The sequence below is a fragment of the Apis florea genome, unplaced genomic scaffold (assembly GCF_048593485.1).
Source record: "Apis florea isolate Af1SG1 unplaced genomic scaffold, ASM4859348v1 contig_1789_pilon, whole genome shotgun sequence".
Lineage (NCBI taxonomy): Eukaryota > Metazoa > Arthropoda > Insecta > Hymenoptera > Apidae > Apis > Apis florea.
In genome coordinates, this window is record NW_028256481.1 from 3666511 (window position 1) to 3688457 (window position 21947).

Here is a 21947-nt window from a genome sequence, read left to right on the forward strand (position 1 = left end):
ACGCTTCCCTTCCCCCTTTGTCCGTCCTTCTCTCCAACCTGCCCCCTCCTTCTCTACCCTCTCCTCAACAACTCTCCTCAAGCAAAGGAACTTGGCCAGCGAGCTGTTCATTGACCTCAACCTCTTACCCGTTCCGGCTCTCCTTTCTTCCTTTCTTTTTTTTTTTCCTTCTTCTTCCTTTTTTTTTTCCTTTCTTTCTTTCTCCCTTCCCTCCCCTCCCCCCGTCGTTCGCCTCTCCACATCGTGGCCGGTGACTGGTTTCTCTCGACTTCTCCCACCGATGATTCACGGAACTCTTCTCCCGCGATGGAGGAGGTGTTTCACTCCGTACGGGGTGAGAGAATGGGGGAGGGGGAGCGCGATAGTCGAGTCGATTCTCTTAGAGAAAGAATTTTTCGCGAATTTTTTATTTTCGATTATCTCTTTTTCGAATTGATTGTATGTAGATTTACGCATATTGGAATATATATATAGAGCTAATCGCTGATATTGTAATATCTAATTTCAAAATTGTAATTGTAAAATTAAAAGTCTCTATAGAATTTTTTTTAACTAGGTTAATTCTTCTTCTTCTTCTTTTTTATTTTATTTTATTCGAGAGTTGCTTCGAAAAGACAAACGAAATTCATATTTATTATCTTGTTACACTGTTTGCAGTTAAATTTGAAAGAAGAGAAGATTCGCTAAAGCTTGATGCAATCTCGGCGTAAGAGGCGGTTGTCCTCGAAGCGATAAAGCTGTTCACTTCAACAATACGACACGTGTACAACAAGCTCGTTCGGCGCACCTCTAAGACACCACATAATTTAAACCCCCATTATAGCTTCCACTTTAGAGAGGCGCGCGCGCGACCAGCAACAACGCCTCCTTTATTCACGTCAGAGCCTCGAGGAGGATCGTGTTTTACACGCATCCTCCTCTACCAATCCGGCTACTAACCACTTCAACGAATCAACAAAACGAAACCTTTCAATCTTTCGGAATGTAGATTACGGTATACGCATCTGGCAAGTGGTGATATAATCAAGCAGGAGGTGATTGTGAATCAGAATTTTTTCGATCTCGAATGTTACTTGTTAATTATTTGAAAGAATTTTGTTAATTTCAGATAATTGAATTCGAGTGAATTATTTGACATAAAGTTATTCAAAGATTCAAACATGGAGTAACGTTTTTTTGTTTCCAAAAAGATCGAAGATTGGAAGAGAAGTAATCGAAATAATCTCCAAATTTTATTTACACTTTTTACTATTGATCGATCAAATTTTGGCCAGCCCAAACGAAAGAAATTTTATTTCTTTTTTCGCGATTTTATTTTTAAAATCACTTCAGCCACGCTTTCCCTTATATTATTATCCTTCTTCACAACGAACGAGCACAAAATATCTGGAACAAAATTCCACAATTCCATCCCTCTAAAATTCTAAAAAATCAATCCAATCCGATCGGTTAAACACTTCCATCTTACGCCCCATCCATCTTGTAACAGAAATGGCTTAAAAAAAAAAAAATAATTCTTCATCTTCCCCTCCCAGGTAGCGAGCTCATGCCTATCACACGCAACGAGCAATTACCTCGTGTACACACCTGTTCACTCACGAACGAAAGCGAGGGGGGAGAGGATCGACCGATATTCGATTACGCGTAGCAGGGCGGTCGAAACGCGCGGTGGTGGCCGGAGAGAGAATTTAAACCGCTTTGAAAATCGAGCCAGAAATTAATTTCGCCGTTCTCTGTCCAACCGTTTTCCTCTGATCCACCCCCTCACCCCAGCCGCGGTTCTCTTTCCGTCCCCCGACCTCACCCTCTCCCCCACCGACTCCCCCTTCGTCCGACTCAAACAAGAGGGGCTGCAAATTTATCGACGAATTAGCCACAGCAATCAGTCCCGCATCGATACGCTTATTTCATTAAGCGTTTCGATGCGTGCACGCGCGGATTATCGCGATGAAAATTCATTTGTGAACGCGAATGTCCTTTTTTCCAATCTCTTTCTCCGATTTTTTCTTCTTCTTCTTTTTTTTTTTTTTTTCTAAATTCTCTCTTCTAGAAGAAAGATAATTTAATTTTCGATTACCTGTCGTTCTTTATTATTATTAGAGAGTGTTCTTTTTCGAACGTATCTTGATTTCTTTTTTATATTATTAGTTGTACGGGGATTGAACGAAGCAAGTATATTATGGACACGTCATCAAACGCATCAACTTTGTTCTTTTTGAATTACGTATTTTTTTATACATCAATTGATGCAAAAATATTAATGTATATCTAAAAATTATTGGAAGATATTTCAAATTTATAATATTCCCCTGTTCGTGCCTCTCTTGTCTTTCAATAAATTCTACAAAATTCAAATTAAAAATATTTGCTAAATTAATAATTTCTAGATACAGTCAATAAGATACAGTCAATATTTTTTTTTAATAAGAATTTTTAATGAGAAGTTATATCAGTTAAAAAATATACAATTCTATTTTTTAAAAAAACAAAATTCATCTTTATCTCTAATATTCGTTCTTGAAAAAATAAATTTAATAAAATTAAATTAGAATATACATTCTTTGTTAATAATATTGAGAAAATCAAACTAAGATAGAGATGGAGACGTTGCACAAAACTGTATATACTTGATTCACATTAGTGGCTACGATTAGACCACGTCGAGTTAGGCATTGGTCGATATCGCTCATACATAATCCAATAAGAGCATTCACAAAAAGCAATTTGATCAAATCGAATGAAAATCTATTGATTGTTAGAGTCTGTTTACTAATGATCAAAATCGCGACATTCTCGACACAATTTACCGAGAATGTTCGATTAGTCGAAAAGAAATACGAGTAACGAACAGTTAAAAGAATTTGTACGAAACAAGTTGTACAATTCCAATCACAAGTATTGTTGGATTTATTTAAAAAAAAAAAAAGAATAAAACTATGTAATATATATTACACATATTAAGAGTTAACCACTTTATTCGAATGATGAGAAATGAAAAAAATAGCATATTTTAACTTGTTAGAGCAATGCATGTATTTTTACTAGTCTCATTATTTTCTTCGGCGCATCGCGCTCCTTCAACTTCTTTCTCTTATTTCGTACTTCGAACAACAACCTGCACGCGCATCACGCTTTAACGATGAAATATAGACGTATTAAAGTAACTACAGAGACATTATTTGCGACCAACTCTCAAGACACTAACACCCTCGTCCTTTTTCTTTAGCGACACGGTAAATAGTGGCGCGAAACGGTTCTTTTTCTTTTTTTTTCTCTCTCTCTCTATCTATCTCCATAGCGCGGTCTCTTTTTTTCGTTTCCTCCTCCTTGTTTTCCCCCCTTTCCCCTCCATCGTTCGCCTGGCGGCCGCTGATCGCGAGCGGCACACGCCGTGAAAACCGATAAAAACGGAATCGTTCGCGCAGTAAAACAGCTTTTATCGCGCTATTTATATGTCGGGCCACGATTACGGGGAGAGCATGTCTGCGATACGTCCATCGTTTTTCCGACGGAGACATGCGGTAACAGAAAGGGGTGAGGTAAATTTTTTATGAATCGTCGTTCCTTCGAAACCATTTGTTCGAAAGCTATTGAATTTATGATTGGAATGCCGATGCATTGCAATTCGTAATGATTGTGCGATAATTATGATTTATAATTTATTTTTTGTTGAAATTTTTGAAGTTTTTCTTTTTTAAATTCTTAAAATGTTTTTGTCAGAATATATCGATAAGGAGATAAAATTAATCTGCGTTTCTTTTACGCGACCACCTAGATCCCTTCATTTCTTAGTTTAGCAATTTTCTTCCAATTTTATATCAGTGTCTATTTCTCTCATCGATATTTTTAAATCGAGGACACTTTTATTATATGACGTATTTCTTATTTTGTGTATTTTCATTATATTTAGCGTATTATTGTTTCGAAATTTATTAGAAGTTATATCGAAAAAGGTCGTTACTACTAAGTCATTTTTTAAGATATAATACACGTGAAAGAAAATATATAAAAGTTAATCAAGCAATTATATATGGATTTATTAATTTGTTTTTAATATGGAATTGAATTTTTTTATTTTTTTAATTAATCGATGCAATTTGTTATTTTCTACTTCTAAAAAAGTTTTAAATTATTATATCGTGTTTAAATTATTTATTTAATTCGAAAGATGTTTTAATTTAAATTTCAAAATAAGGAATATATGAATAGACAAGTATCGCTCCACGTGTTTCTTATTTTTCATATAATAAGTTTTAAAATGATTTAATTTAAAATATCTTCTCAAAAGCAGTTCTCGATATAAATATTCCTCAGTGTTAACCTTTTTTTTTTTTTTTATAGAAAATAAGTAAATCTGATGTATCTAAAAAATATATTCCATTTAAAAAAATAAATTCGATCTTCGTATGTTCTCTGCATATTTTCTCTACTTATAAAAGAAAGAGCTACATCAAATTATATATATCTTTCAAATCGATTAACGCAATTTAAACAATTTGTCTAAATCTTTTTCGACAGATTTCAAGATTTCTGTAATCATGTATATTACACATACACGCGATAATAAAAAAACCTTTCGAGGATTCAAAACCTATACGAAAATATCATAATTAAGACTTATTATTAAATTACAATTTAAGAAATAAAGCCTCAATCGAGTTTTTTTATAACAACTTTTATATTTATTTCGATCTAGAATCGAATCTTCAAAAAAAGGAACGAAACGATAAAACTATGATTTACTAAACAACAACGTAATCATTTATACGAGAAAACGAAACGAAACGAAACGAGACAGGCAAAAGCCACGATCTTACCACACAATCGACTCTTTCGAAAAATATTTCAGTTTCCACTTTCAGGTAACGCGCTCTCCACACTCGATCGAACCAGGAGACATCGAAACTATCGAGTTTGTCGATTCCTTTTCAAACGCTCCGTATCTCCCCCTCCTCCTCCCCCCACCTTTCTCGACCAACGATTTATACACGCTCGCTCGTTAAAACGTTCCCCTCTCGAGAGGCATAGACACTCTCGTCGACAGATGCCCGTATCGGGCCCATAAAATTTTTCGACGCTTCGCCGATTAGCTAGCTTTTTCGACGAAATTTTCGTCTTCTTCTTCTTCCTCTTCTTCTTCTTCTTCTTCCCCTTTTGCTTCGAGAAAGGACCACACGGGATTTATACGCGCTCGCTCTGGCGCGCTTAAATCGAGAAAAGAATCGGCGAACAAGGGAGCGCAACAGAAACGGGTATTTCGCACTACTATCTACATCTTGGCCGACGGTTTTATTCACGACTGGCTCGCTTTCGGCGAAAACAATGCGCCTCGAGCGATCCCCGCGGGGAGAAGAGAGAGAGAGAGAGAAAGGGAGAGGGAGAGAAAGTAAAAGGAAAACGAGAAAAAATTGTGGAACAAAGCCGCGGGCTTACACCTCTCGTGCTTTTTCCCCCAGGAAAGGGGGGGGGGGAGAAGGGGAATTCATGCTCGCTTCTTCTTCTCCTTTCGCGGATGGTCGCTGTGTGGTGAAAAGCGGGGGAAGGATGGCGTCGAGATGGATGCGCGTCGATGAGGAATTCGTGTCGATTTTCCTTTGCGCGATATATGAACGCAGCTCGGGGAACTGGATTTTTATTTTGTTGGAAAAAAAGTTTTATATTATGTGTATATAAATATATAATGATAATTTTTATTTGGTTTTCATTCGCGTTTGAATTTATTCGCACTATGCGAATATTCTTATTAATCTTCTTTGTGATGGTTGTTGAATTTTTCTGATATCTTTGGTTGGTTTCTTTTTTCTTTTTTTTTTTCTCTCTTGTTCTTTTTAGGGGAGGTTTTAAAAGATTTTAAACGTCCTCGCGAGAGAATCGCGGTATAAAAGTGACAATGAGGCAGGAAATTAAATACACGTATCCGCGATGATTCTTTCGTATTTATATCGTATTTAAATTTACAATAATAAAAGAGGATACTTGGAGTGAAGGAAGGCTTGAAGGATGTAACAGGATTAATTCTTTATGGTTGAAAAGACGTTTTAACGTTTTGTTGTTTTGCCCGGTAGAATAAATTATAATTAAAGGCTGAATGCGTGTTTAATATGCGTACGAAAAATAAGATTTTAATAGTTTATTTACTTTTTATAGCGTTTTATGAAATAGTGTTTTATGAAATAGTGTTTTTTAAAATAATTCTTTTGAGCGAAACCATTCTCTTGGGTTTTTTTTTTTTTTAATACACAAATAAAAATAATTTGTATGCTTTCATTGTTTCCCCAGATTTATCGTCGAATTTAAAATATACGAATATAATTGAAAATGGGGTGTTCACCGTCCGATTAAGTTTGATATTAGGTAAAATTTTTTCTTTATTGTAAATTCGAAAATTCTTTGATCGACAATTGTTAGTGAAGCTTCGCTATATATTCTTGTTGATTATTTTTCTATTGCATATCTTTTCATAATAGACATTTGTAGACAGTGAATATTTTCAAATTTCGAAAAAGAAGTTTTCTTCTTCATTGTTTCAACGTTTTTTAAAAAAAAAAATAAATTTTATATTTATTCAATGTTGATGTTAATGCCGAGTGCAGAGAATTAATATCTTATAAAAAATCAATAATTCTATCATTTCTCAGAACCTCACATTTCTGAAATTCCATTATTTCTATGTAATAATAAATTTCATTTCACGCAAGTTAGCTTAGTTGTAATTTTAAAACGATAATAAGATAGGATAAAATTTCATGGGGCAAAATATGTTAAATGATAAATATAATAATATCTACGTTATATGGTGCATGTGCTTGAAAATGATTTTACACATTTTTTAGCTGTATTTCTAAATATTATATATAGCATATTTTTTTTCATACATCAATTAAAGCATACTTTTATTCTTTATAAAAAAAATTAATTGAGTAAACATTATTCAAATTGATCAAAAAACTGATATTTTATCCCTTATGTAAAAATTTAATAATAAATATATTTTTTAAACTAATCAATTAATTTTTAGTAAATCAAGTATTAATATATTTTTCCATTTCTGGATAAACATATTGACCACATAATGAATCATATAATTTTATCTTCTGAAATTTTATTCTATCCTTATTATCGTTTAAGAATTATGACCAAGGTTGCCGTTTACTATAAAACTCGGAATGTCATAAATTGCCATTCGGAGACCGAAATGAGGAAAAAAATTATATCGATAAAATATCATACTTTTGATAAAATTAACAAAATAATTTAAGAAATTTATATACTATAAATTTTTTTATTATAAACAAAAACTTAACTTGTTTATAATTGAGAATAATTTTTTTTTATCAATCGGAAAATATGTTCAGTGAGACGTAAAGAGTATCTAACTTAACTTTGGCCTATTCGAAAAATATTTTATATACACTTAAAGGTTTTTAATCTTTTCTTCATCTTTTTTAAGTAACTTTCTATTGTCGCGAAGCTTAAAGATAAAACTCAAAATTTAATTCTTTAATATGCATTAAATGTATTATTATTAATCCCATAACAATTTTTTTTTAAATTACTATATTTTATTATTTTATATATTATATTATATTACTTTGATACGTGCATAAATCTTTTAAAATTTAACTCAATAGATCAAGAAATAATATATTCAAAATTATTAATATACATTTAAAAAGCCTATTATCATTTTACGATAAAAAATTAAATAAATTATACGAAAATTTTCACAACACGTGTACATATTTTTGGAGACACAATTCTAAAGATTGAAGAACAAACACAAAAATTGATATACACAAAAAAAAATCCTTTAAAACTTTATTCCTTAAATTACAAGCAATTAAAATTTAGACAACGAAGTGAGACGAAAACGGAGAATATTTTCACTCCGTTACGACAAAGCTGTCGCCGCATTCTGTTCGTTAACACGAGAATTTACATTGCTTTTTACTTAAATAAATAAGCTTCAAGCTTAACAACTTTCCTACTTGTTTCGAATCTTTAGAATCTCACTCTCCAAACGGTGTCCACGAGTATAAACATGTAAACATTCCTGCTTCAGAATAATTTTCTATGTACCAACTAATTACCCCGTATTATAAATATTTATCTACACAATATAATCATCACGAAGATGTTAAAACATCGCTCACCAACACCCTTCAAATTCCGAGAGAGACGAGAAATTTATCATAACAAACATATAACAACAACCTCATACGAATGAATGAAGAACCAGCACTTAGGAGTCTAGCCAGTGTTGCCACTGTCGACATTTGCGACCGAAACCTTGCCGAAACTTGACAACCTTTCCTCTCTGTCGACGAGAAAACGTGGCGGAAACGGAGGTTCGATGCACGCGACAGAGCGAAAACCGCACGTGCCTCGCGGTCGGGCGCAATTCGTGCAACGAGCGTGCCGCGTTTCGCGGTTTCGGTTTACTGCATAATTGTGCGCCGGCCGTGCGGCCGGCCGTAACGTTGATTCCTTTATCGGCGACGATATTGCCAATTACCGTATCGCAGGGTTGACCGCGTTTACGCGTTCGGATAGCCCCGTTTAACGCGCGTTGGGTGGAAACGCGCGATTAACGCCGCGGACCATCGTTTATAACGCGGCACGAAACACGTGTTCGCCGCGAACACAGCGCCTTTATGCGGCTCGCGCCGTTTCCGCTCGTCACGTTCGCTTTGCTGTTGTGTTGTGTTGAACCGCCATCTTTGGGGACGTATCGGCTCGCCGCAACTATTTCGACCGGGATTTCGATCCAAGACGAACACGGGGACTGTGATCGGGGCGTGGGATGAGATGTTGAGGACGCTGGCGCGACTGTGAAGGTGAGGGAAAGGATTATAGCGGGGGGAATTTATGTCAATGTTCGAAATTTTGTATATATTTTTGTTTTTTTTTCTAAAATTTTCATCATTTGGAATGCAAATCAATGTGGGAAATAATAATAATTCTCTATTAGATTTGAAAATTATTTCATCGATTTTATTATTGTTTAAAGTTTGAACTTAAATGAAAAGATACTTGGGTATCGGGGTATCGATGTAAGAATTATTGTCGCGTAAGTATAGTTTTAGTTAAGAAGAAAAGTCGTGTATTGCGATCTTTAAAGGTAAAATCAAATCGTCTAATCGCATTCACGAGAAGTGAATAAATATCATTTGATAGATAAGGAAAAAAGAAACAGGCATTTAAAAATTTTATTGTGACAATATACGATTTTCTTTGTAGAGAAAAGTGAAGGATAGGAAAAACAAATGAATAATTTAATTATTATTGATATATCATATTTATGATATTTTTCTAGCCCAATCAAATTATTACTCTATTTTGTCCTATATTATAAAACTTTTTAAACAAATTTTTTTTAAATATTTTCTTTAAAAATATTTCTTGCATACAACGAATATAATTAATCATCAGTTAAAAATTAAGCATTGCCATTATTATTTAACTATTAAAAAAGGCTTTTGAAATTTTCAAGTGCAAATTTTATATCTTCAAATATTAATTAAAATATTATCGATATTAATAAGAAAATTGAAAAGTAAAAGTAATAAGAAATTAAAATAACATTGTGAATGAAACTCAAAATCTATTACAATAATTATTGCAAATTTTAGATATTGATGCAAAATTACATCCATATCTTAACGAAAATATGCAATAAACATAAGTAACGAATAAAATAAATTTTTCTTATTTCAAAATTGTCATATAAATATTCTCTATAAAGGTAAATACTTTCTTTTTAAAATCTTTAATTTAATTCTTGACATTTTTAAACGTTTCATTGATAAAAATTTGTAATCTAAATCGAAAAGGAAATTTCAAATTTTTAAATTATTACAAATACTTACAATTACTTTTAATTATATACATATATTATTATTATCCCGATACAATGCACATTCTCCAATTTTCAATTTTCAATATTTTATCAATACGCACAAAACGACAACCCAACAACAACAACATCACGCAACAAGATCGCATAACAAGTAATCCAAAAAAGTAGTCAAATCATCCTCAATTTCTCCTCTTCGAAAAGAGAAAGGAAAAAAAGAACAAAACATCTTCAAAAAAAAAAAAAAAAAAACAAAGTGGCGGTGGCTCGAAACCGGGCAGGGATCAAGCGTTATACACGCCTGGTATCGTACATTAGAAAAAGAGGAGGGAGCGAACGAGGAGGAGAACGATGAGAAGAGCGGTGCTCTTACCGAGGTTACGTGTCGATCCGGGGCGACGAGCGGTGGCCGGGCGTCGCGTTTTCGCGGTTTTTTCCCTCGTGACAAGGGCTGCGAGGAGATCGGCCGCCGAAATAACAGCATAACGTCGGGGCAAGGGTAGACTACCGGCAGACAGCGACTATGGGGGCGGTGACCGCCCGCCAACGCGAATCAATACCCGCAGGAACAGGAACCACCGACCTACCGAGAGAGACAGTTCACCAGAGGGGAACAGAGACACGGATGGAGAGAGAGAGAGAGAGAGAGAGAGAAGAGGGAGGGATCGACGAAGAAGAGAGAGAGAGAGAGAGAGAGAGGAGGAAACCTCCGTCCCGACGGAGAGAAAGCAGGGAGAAAGGGAGGGAGGGGAAGGAAAAGCGAGCAGTATCAAGAGAGAGGAGCAAGAGGTGGCGGAGGCGGAGAATGACGGACGGAGAGGAACAAGGCCTGGCACATCGATGCGTCCCAGGGTGCGAGCGTGCCGATACCTTCTCCGATTCCTCCTGTTTCTCAGCCTTTTCTTTTCCCCCGGTTTTTTGTGTTCAAAAAACGTGAGGCGAAAGCAGGAGAAATTTGAAAGTTGGAGAATTTCTGGACGACTCGATGAGAAGAAAGGTGAAAAGGTTTAGAAAAGTTTTTCTTTAGGTAGGTTAGATACCGGTAGGTTGGAAGGAGAAGATGAGGACGTATATCGTTTGAGATTTTTTTTTTTTTTCTAAAGCATGGACTCGTGTCTTTGATATGAAGAAACTTACAGGTTGCTTACAGATTTTTCAACTTAAGCAAACGGGTGTCGAGTAGAAGGGAAGAAATACGAGATTTGTCGAGATTTTTTTTATATCCTTTTCGTATGCGTTAAGAGAGAAATCTGAGAATTCGAACATTTTGTTTTGTTGTTGTTAAGTACAGATAGATGTTAAGAAAATTTTAAATAAAACGCATACCTCGCGTTTTTTTTTTTTTTTTTGCATGGATGCCGAATACGGACAAATAAGATGAGATTTATCGCGGATTTCTAAAGTAGAGAATCTTTTCACAGATTGGCAAGATTGTAACGAAAGATTCACGGAGAGAAATCCGACCATCTGTGAATTTAAACACTCTTTACACACTTCCTTTATATATATAGAAAAGTCTTTTCTTTTTTCACCAAAAAAACTTGAAACCAGTCAAGTAGCAAAAATCTCTAAGTTACCGTGCCTTATAAATTCGTAAAACCGACTAAACCACCCCAAAGATGTTGCATATTCGAGAAACATCCGGGTGAACGGCCATTTTCAAGAACATCTTTCACGATCGTGGACAGTAATGGAGCGGTAAATTTTCGCGGTTTGCTCGTACGTGGAACGCATCTGGAAGAGAAAAAGAGAGAGAGAGAGAGAAGATTGAATTCAGGGTTGAACGCATCGGCCTTGGACGGTAGCCGATAACCGGACGAGTCGTGGATGAGCTGCAACATCGTCACGGCAACGAGGAGGCCGCGGATTGGACACGCGTGTAAGTTTCGCGCACACGGATTATCCTCACACGTGTTCGCACGTGTCAAGACAGAAAGAGTGAGAGAGAGAGAGAGAGAGAGAGAGAGTTGGGTGCGCGATCGAGCAGACTGGTTTGCCCAGTAACCTCTCGGGCCGGGCAAAAGAGGATCCGAAGAGAGGAGAGATGCACGAGAGCTCGAAACGAGCGCGGCGAACCGCATTCCTCGCGACGTTTCAACCTACTCCTTTGCTCGGCTTTCCTCTTCTCCCCCCCCAGGCCTCGTTGAAAGCGACAGTCGAGGATGACGCTTGTCGAGGAAGCTCGCCGAGGGACTGGTTTATACCGGTGCAAGTTTCTTTTTAATCAGGTAAGAATTTTCGAAGTTCTAATGAGTTGGAATGGAATTCTTCCAGGCTCCCTCTTTTGCTTCTTACGGGACGATAAAGTAAACTGATAAAAAGGATTCCGTCTCTTCTAAAGAGAGGAGATATAATTTCGAGCGGTTCACGTGGAAGCCACGTGTACGTTGGTTTTTATAATAATTATTGGTTATATTTGTATTAATAACGATGAATTAAAATCTTCTTTCTTTTTTCAAGTCAGAGAAATTCCGTTTACAGAGGATTGAAGAAAAAAAAAAATTATATGTTATAAAGAAAGAAATTAAAGAATTCGTATGTTCGTCAATTTTTTCAATAAATTTAAATTTTTTTCTACAATCTATTCATATTCATGGATATTTTGACCGAAATTTTGGACAAAAGTCGTTCTTCTTACAAGGGATTTCCAATTCCAATCAATCTTGATATTTATTCGATCAAAATTTGTCAAGTTATTAAAGTTTTGAATTGAGGAACTTTTCACACGAAAGGTAATTCGTGGATAACATAGAGGACAGTAAACAAGCATGTTCCCTTGGAGGGTGAAGACAAATGGAAGTAATGAACCGCGATGGTCTAGGTCAAGGTCCTTGGCCTCCGTTTAGCATTGGCATACACGAAATACTCCAAGGAGCCACACAACTGTTTATTCCCTCAAGTGTGCTACGCGTTACATGCCGATACACTGTGCCAGATTACGAGAGAGGAGTGGCTAAGTAGGGAGGGGATGCCGTCCTCGGGGACCAAGACGGCTGTGTAATCTCATCGAGGATTTTCGACTCCATTTCAGATTGTCTCGTAGAATCGACTCTCCAACACGCGAACTAGAATCTCTTTTAATCGTTTCGATATGAAGACCGGGAGAGAAGATTTATTATCACGTGATGTGGTAAAAATTGATCGCGCGAAAAAGTCTTTCTTTTTATTAATGTTCTTCAATTTTTATCGAACGAATCAAATGAAAGGAAAAATTTTTTCCAATTCTCACAATTATTTTGCAGTCGTTCGTAAGAGTACAAAATGGAATTTAATTTTTCTTAATTTAATATTTTGAGTACGTATGTACATCAATTTTTTGTATATTTTGTTTCGAGAAAATTGATCTTCGTGAATTTTTAAAACTTTAAAATTTTAAAAAAAGTAAAAAATATAATTTTACAATCTAAAGTTTAAAATATTAAATTTAATACGATTAATTAATACGTCGTAAAATAACGTTATTATGATTCATTTTTAAATCGCAAAATAATAGGAAACACGTTTTCATTTTATTTCCATTTAATATTTATTTTTATTACATTTGAATAATAAATTTTTTATATACATACTTTCAAACTTTAGACCTGAAAATTATATTTTAAGCCTAAGAAAATTACGAAGAAAATTCCACGTTTTAATAAATTCACTTAGAAGAATATTATGAATATATATGCCTCATCATATGCTTGCCATTGAAAATCATTGAAAACAGAAAAAAAAAAAAAAAAAAATAAAATTTCTTTCGTAATATACATTTTGAGTATTTTATACCCGTGTTGCATAATATCGAAAGGATTAAAAAAAAAAAAAAAATTCTAACGAATACAATCATTCACGAGTCACTGCAATTTAATTTCAATACTTTTAATTAATTCCGGCATGACCGGTTATCGATGACCTCCATGCCAACGCGTAAATACTTCACGTACGGTTAAATTAACATTTCTTTCCATCCGTTTGCTCATGCACAACTTGTTTCATCACTTGTACCATCATGATTTATTCACGAAAAACACCGTACTTTTTCTTTTTTTTTTTTTTTTTCTCTCTCTCCCCTTTTTTCCTCCTTCTTCGAGTTTTATGCTCTTTTCCACAAATAAAGTTTCTCCGCCGTAAAGTTCACATTTTAACGCGATAACACCACGTCATAAATACGTAGGCTGAAAGATTCGAGGAACGCGCGTTCGACGCGGGATACGAAAGAGACATCATTGTCGGGGGGGGAGGAGAATGTCGTAAATGTCGTAAGGAGGAAGTTCGGTCTGTACTCACTATAGAAACGACAGGAGGCGGAGGATTTCCGTTCCTAAGTGCCCCGGTTTGCTGGCTCGCCGCTGGATTCAGATTGTCCTTGGATTGCTGCATGGGATCCGGCTGATGAAGCGTTTGTTGCGATTGCTGTTGCGCTTGTTGCTGATGCTGTTGGAGCCCGCCTATCCCTGTCTGTGGGCTGCCCAAGCCTGCTGGCGCGCTATCCGGCGTACTTACTTGTCGGGCGATCTTTCGATAACTCTGAAATGCAAAGAAGAAGAAAAAATGATCCTCGGTCGGAGAGAGAGAGAGAGAGAGAGAGAGAGAGAGGAAGGAAAGAAGAATTTTTTTTAGAAATCGTTTTCTCTTTTAGAGAAGACGTTCGATGTTGATTTTTCCAATTGATGTCGTTTATGCAAAAAATCGTACGGGGTATAAATTTTGTTTATTTATTTTTTATTCTATAATAATTACAGAGGTATATTTCGATTTGAATTTTGTAAATAATTTATATAAATCGTAAGGATAAATTTTGTAGGATTCAAGTTGAGAATTCATTTTTTGAATTTAAATAATTTTTTATATCATATAGCGTCGAGTATTAAAAAGAATGATTTTTATTTTATATTCGCTTACGAAAAATACCGTTCCACTTTCACCTGAATAACAACTTAACAACTTAAGAAAATTAAAATCGAGTAAGACACTTTGCATATAGAATATTAATGCCGTGTTAATTGGTGATACAATTGGATAGAGAATGATTCTAAAACTGTGTAAAAATAAATTGAAAAGAAAAGAATAAAATTTAAATGTATTTGAAAATTTGCGTTCAAGCGTTCGAACAAATGGATACGAGTGAATTATTAAAAAGTTAATTTAGTAATAATTGTTACTACAAGAATGAAAAGATTTCCATCCATTTTCGTTTATTTTCACACGTGAAATAACCTTACTACCGATTCATCAATTCACCAATTCCACTTCCATTTGCAAAGTTCCCAAACTAATTTACACAAAGTCTTCAAACGAAAAAAAACATTCTTCCTCCTCCTCTTCTTCTTCTTCAATTCATTTTTGCATACAGAATTTTCTCCTACACGCGTATAATGAAATATACACGAAGTGAAAGCTATGAATCACAACTCCGCTCGAAGACGATGTAAACCGGCTTTTCGTGCGATTACCATTCTTCCTAATTAGTCAGCCAAACAATAAAATAAAAGAAATACTAATCGTTACTAAACCAAGAACATTCCACGAACACCATTGTACATTCCAAAGCACGATAAGCGTGTGTACCCGGTTACGTCATGTTCAAATCACGAGGCAGCGCAAAGTATCGACGAGCTTGGAGAATCCCTCTCCTCCAAAAAAAAAAAAAAAAAACAAAAAAATTCGCGAAAAGAGAGGATAAGATCGCGGCGATAGAAGCGCGCAATGGCGTCTCATGCCCAATTATCCAATAACTTTCATCCTCGAGTAGTGGAGTAGCGGTCGAGGTTGAACGACACCGTCCCTGCTCGCCTCCTCTCGTCAAAGCGTGTTTTTCTCTCCTGCCTGTGCACCTCTGCCCCACGTTGGATCACCCACGCAACGCGTCGCACCGCACATCACGATAAACAGGCACCCGCTTTTGAAACGTGGAGGAAGGAAGGAAGGCAGGCAGGATGGTGGCCGAGCGTACGCCGGTGTGACCCTAATGCTAAAAATATCAAGGTGGCCTAAGTAGGCCGAGCCGGCTGAAACGGTTTCCATAGTTCAACAAGCGCCGTTGCCCGACAGCTATAACCGCTCGCCCCCACCAACCCCCTTCTTCGCGATGCAAACTTGATCAATTATTACGACGCCCCTCGAGCCATCACTATCCCTCCCGTTTCTAACGCGGACGGTTCGAGGCTTCATCGATGGAATCGCGATGATTTTAAAGGAATTTTTCTTCATTTTTTCGAAATCTCGTTACTTTGTTCTAAGGTAATTTTTGTTAGTTGTGAGATTTAAAAGTAACGGTTGAAAGGAATATTATTCTTTGTAAGTGTTCAAGAGATGCGAATGCAGCGTTCATCGATGGAATCGCGATGATTTTAAAGAAATATTGAAGTTTAATCTTACTTCGTTTTAAGGTAATTTTTGTTAGTTGTGAGATTTAAAAGTAACGGTTGAAAGGAATATTATTTTTTGTAAGTGTTCAAGAGATGCGAATGGAGCCTTCATCGATGGAATCGCGATGATTTTAAAGAAATAGAATTTAAAAGTTTAATCTTACTCTGTTTTAAGATAATTTTTGTTAGTTTTGTTAATTTTAAAGGAATTTTTTTGGAAATTTAATCTCATTACTTTGTTCTAAGGTAATTTTTGTTAGTTGTGAGATTTAAAAGTAACGGTTGAAAGGAATATTATTCTTTGTAAGTGTTCAAGAGATGCGAATGGAGCCTTCATCGATGGAATCGCGATGATTTTAAAGAAATATTTTGAAATTTAATTTTTGTTAGTTTTGTTAATTTTAAAGGAATTTTTTCGAAATTTAATCTCATTACTTTGTTCTAAGGTAATTTTTGTTAGTTGTGAGATTTAAAAGTAACGGTTGAAAGGAATATTATTCTTTGTAAATGTTCAAGAGATGCGAATCGTTATTTGAATTTTTTGGAAATTTAATCTCGTTACTTTGTTCCAAGCAATTTTTGTTAATTAATTGCTGTGCTACTTTTGAGTATTATTGTGGAATTTAAAAATAACAATTGAAAGAAATATTATTCTTCAAGGGACGCGGATAGAGGGAGTCTTTTTGATAATGGAAATTTGATCTCGCTAATTTCTTCAATGGTTTGCGATTGATCGTGCATTTCTATATTCGAATATTGTTATCGAATGTACAAAAGTCGAAAGGAATTTCTTACAGGTGTTCAGTGGAAACGGATAGAGGAGGAGTACACGGGATATTTGTGGTCTTTCGACGATAGAAATTTATCTATAGACTAATTTTTTGTAATTAATCGTGCGTTTCCATCGAATATCATTATGGAATTTATAAAAGTTGGAAGGAATTTCTTGTAGGTGTTCCAAGGGATATGGATAGATGGAGCTTATCGATGAATAATGGTGATATTAAACGAACGTGGGATGTTTGCGGTTTTTCGATGATAGAAATTTATCTTGCTACTTTAAGTAATTTTTTTTTTAATTAATCGTGCAATCTCTATTGAATATTATTCTGGTATTCGTAAAAGTTGAAAGGAATATTAATCTTCTGTTGGAGAAATGTTTGCGTTCTTTTGATAATAGAAATTTAATTTTAATAATCTCGTAATTAATTATGTATTTTCATTTGCTATAAAATTTATAAAACTTCCTCGTAGACATTTAAACCTTCTAACATGAATAGTTTAGAACTTATAACTATGAAATCATGATTAGATTTATGCTCTTTTAATAATGCTAATTTAATTTGCTATTTTTGTTTCATATTTGTGTATTTTTATTTTACGCGTGGAAATGTCTCCGTTCTTACGATGATAGAAATTCAAATCTTGCTTTCTTTAGATAATTTTGTACGTTGCAAAATAACTGTTCAAAAATCCATATCAATTTGATTTGTATTGCATATTGAACAGGATTGAAATTTAAAGTCTTCAGTAACACTGTTCGCAAAACCATGACACAAATATTAAAATAAAAATGATTTATATATAAAGGCAAAATTAAATTTCATGTATGTTACATCAAATAACAATAAAATTATTATTATTAATTTGATGTAAAAAAAAAAAAGTATCGATTTAAAAAAAAAAAAAAAACACAAGTAACATTAAGAGTTGATTAAATGAAAAGCGCGTTAGAGCGAGACAACTCTATCTCGCATATTATATAAACACCCGGCAATATTAACTTTACAATAATAGTAAAGTAAGATTTATATTTGCATTATCGATTACAGATACACGCAAACATGAATAGCAAAACTGGTAGAAGACCAGAAGATCGTGCGTACATAAATAACCCTGAACGATCAATTGATTTCACGGCGACTAAGTGAAGCCAAACTAACAGTTTCAAGGTCTATTTACAAGAGTGTCATCAATACGCGAACCGATCAACACGAACAACACGAAATAACTTGTTCTTCGTTATTAGCAATTTATAAACGCCTCCTTGCTCATTCATATTTTCAACAACGATCAAATAAAGGATAATTCTATTAATTAACGCTCCGACCACAATCACGTACACAAACACGTAAAATAAACTTGGACTTTTAATTAATTAACGACTCGTCGACGCTTCCTTGTCCTCCTGTTATCTTCACCAACAACAACCAAAAAGAGGAATAATATCATCCCCTCCCCCCGCCAGATATCAAGAATCGAAAAGTTCCACGGAAAGAGTTTCATAATCCGACGATCGACGATGGTACAGAATATTACTGATTGTATCGGGCGGTGAATTTATTGGATACGCCGCGCGCAGGAAATTTATGCGACGGAATTCAATTTACATTTATGACGGGGTTGGCCGAGCCGCTGTTGCGGCAACCTGCGGCCACAGCGAATAAACAACCAGCTCTTTATAATCTTGACCGTCCGTCGTTGCTCGTCGACTTGACGATCTTGTAGAAAAATAATTCACATCTATCGAGGGATATCTCTATGCAGAATCGTGAATCGTTCGGGGAGCATGTTTTCGAAGGTTTCTTTTTTTTAAGGGGATGTTGGAAAGAGGAAACGCTCGTTACTTGTTGCTTTGTTATTTGTAATTGGATGGATTTTTGTGGTTAATTTATATCGAGTTTACGAGTTAACTTTGATATATCGTTGATCTGAGATTGGATGAAAAGTGATTAATAATTTTGAAGTATCTTATTCATAGATTTTTCTTTAACGTTTTGTTATAAAATTCGTAATTGTTTAGAAATGGTTCAATGGTAAAATATCTTGCAATATATTTGTGTGAATTTAATGTAAGCAAAAAAGAAAAAAAAAAAATTACATTATACATATTGATGATTTTGAATAATTTTTATTCATATATATTTACTACGTAGCCTTTTATTTATTCAGAGATATAACAATGATAATAATAACTAGTAAAAATAGTTTTAGTATTACTTATTTGATATTATTTTTTAAGAATGCAATTTGGATTCTTTGGTTTGGATTAAGTTTGGATTGGGTTTACAACATTTGGAGGAATGTTTTAGCTTAATTTGCGAAAAATCTAAGAAATGATCGATATCGAATAAATTATATTTAAATTCAAATTAAATTTTTGTTTATATTCTTTTAATCAAATCGGTCATTAATTTTTTTTTAATCTTTATATGAATATTTTTAATTTTTTAACAAAATAGTGGTTAGAAAAAATTTCGTAAAAATTTATGTATGGTAAATTTTTTTATTTTTTCAAAAAGCCATTGAAAAATACCGCTTAAAATTATTTTTCTCGCTGTTGATATGTCGCAATAAAATATCTAAAAAAAAGAAGATTCTATTCAAATCCATGATGAATGACAGACACTACAAAAGCCGAAACGCGAATGAATGGTCGTCAAAAAATTTAGTCTAACTCGCTCTAATCCGTCTATTTATTTATATTTCTCTAATACATTTGAAACCTTGAGGTACGAAGGAACAATTTATTATACAATCTTTCTCCCTTTCAACATATTTCACTTTTATACATTTTTTATTCCTCATCAAATCCTCATCGAAATGAAAATAATTCTTAAAAATAATATTTTTCATATAAGATTTCCCTTTTCGAGAAAATTAAATTTGAAAATTCATTAACAACTATAATTAGATTATTAAAAATCTACTTCTTCTTATTACTTTTTAAAATTAATCACTGCTTATAAACACACACACACACAGATTGTAATTTAAAGTACATCTATTACACTTTCTTTTTCCATTAATCCGATTGTTCCACCATTTTGAAAACGCTCTTTATATAATTACCACATCAAACTACTCGAAAATCTGGAACGCCACTAATTTTTCGCTTAACCGCTTCAGGGACACTCGTCATAAAACATCAAACGCGTTGCAAAGATCGTCGAGTGAAACAAAATATTTATCCACGCTTTTATTTATCTTTATTATTAAAATCCTCGATAGAATTTTCTAATTTTCAATTTAAAAAAAAAGAAAAGAAACCAAATGTACGGATATAATATCAATATCCCTGTAGAGAAAAAAAAAAAGAAATCGAGGTATCTGTATAAAATTTACTTATATATATATATTCTTTTTCTCACGCACGAGAGAGTAAATGAGCAAAACGATTAACTCTTCGTTGCAATCCGATTGGTTGCATCTATTCGAGGGAATATGGGCTAACGCCACTCATCCATCTGATTAAATCCGCTCCGTGTCGGAACGTTAGCCTTGCGGGACGGTTTGAAATTACTAGCCGCCTATCGATAGCCGGGCTTCGGTTTTCCACCGGTGCCTACATGGCCGACATGGCTGGAACCGCGGTACATTACACGCTGCCACGTGCGTGCGTGCGCAAGTACGCGGTACACTTTATAAATAGGCAAGGTCTCGGGCCCACGCTGAGCTCGCTAGAGAGAAGTGCGTTCGTTCGTTCGTTCGTTCTCTTTCACGCCGAGCATCTTGTCACGCAACCGACGCGGCGTGGAGCATGCGGCATCACCTCCCCTGCTGCCAGACGCGGGAGCGAGAGAGGATTGGGACACGTGCCACGGGAACGACGCTACTTCCGTCGTGAAATCGTAGTTCGAGCGTGTATCGCTTCGTGTCGCTTCGCCGGAAACGTGACTTGCAGGAGAACGAGTGACAATTACAACTGAAACGATGACCCGTTACAATTTTCACCGCCGTTCATCGAAGATTTCGATTTCTGTGTTGTTCTTTAGAGAAAAAAGGCATAAAGGTATAATAAACGTGAGGAATAAATTCTCTTTTGGAATCAATTCTTTCTTTCTGGGGAGCATTCTCTCTACGAGTCTGACCTACTATTTCTTTAATATATCGTATTAATGAGCGATGTGTGTACAGTTACTTCTGCTTTGGAATTAATTTTTATTGCATTCTCACGGTTATCGTATTGACCTACTATTTCCTCGGTATATTTTATTAATGCGATGTACAGTTATAGCAAGCAAAAGCAATCACAACAGTATTTGTGATCGATCGGTTGTCGGTAAATTGTTGTACATTAATGCACGATGTGTTATCTTGATATTATTTTATAATTTTATCCAAACATTTTCGTTAATCAAGATATTAAAATATATATATTTTTAGAATATTTATAGGATAAGAAAAAAAAGATTTTTTTTTAATGAAAAGTATTGACGAATCTTGAAAAAGCTTGGAAAAAAAAAACATTTAAACTGTGTGTCATAAATCAATTTTTGTAGCCTTTCAATTAAAAAACACCTTGAATGTTGTATATTATTGATAATTGAAAAAAGTTGGAGCAATGTTTTCAATGATTCAAGAAAAAAACAAATGTTTTGTTTTGCCAAAGTTTGATAAAATTTTAGATATATATATTTTTTAAGTATCCCAGAATCAAATGCTCACATTCAAAGAATTTTTTATCACTGATAAATGATTATAGAGTTGAATCAGAGAAAAAGAAATCAAAGAGTTTAAAAATCAAACGATAGCAATCGACTTTAGCTAGCTGAAAAGTTTTTGAAATAAAAAAGATAAGAAACGGTTAAATTATAATCAGATCATTTTAAATATAATTTTCTTCTCCTTTTTTTTTTTTTTTTAAATTCTGCTAATAACCTGATCGAACGAAACTGGAAATTCAAAGATCTATTCTCATTAGATTCTACGATTCTTTTTTTCTTCGTAACTGTTAG

At 34.5% G+C, this 21947-nt stretch overlaps 1 protein-coding gene across 6 annotated transcripts in view; it reads right to left on the bottom strand.

The window, feature by feature from the left end:
• Tet (tet methylcytosine dioxygenase-like) overlaps positions 1-21947 on the bottom strand; it is a 178030-nt gene that overhangs the window by 22877 nt on the left and 133206 nt on the right. For 5 of the 6 annotated variants that reach the window (XM_086910092.1, XM_086910102.1, XM_086910081.1 and 2 more), the window contains one exon: positions 14129-14368. In XM_086910092.1, the coding sequence (XP_086766218.1) occupies positions 14129-14368 (240 nt within the window). Of the gene's footprint in view, positions 1-14128; positions 14369-15192; positions 15570-21947 lie in introns of those variants that run through there. The other variant, XM_086910120.1, reaches the window with a different exon arrangement.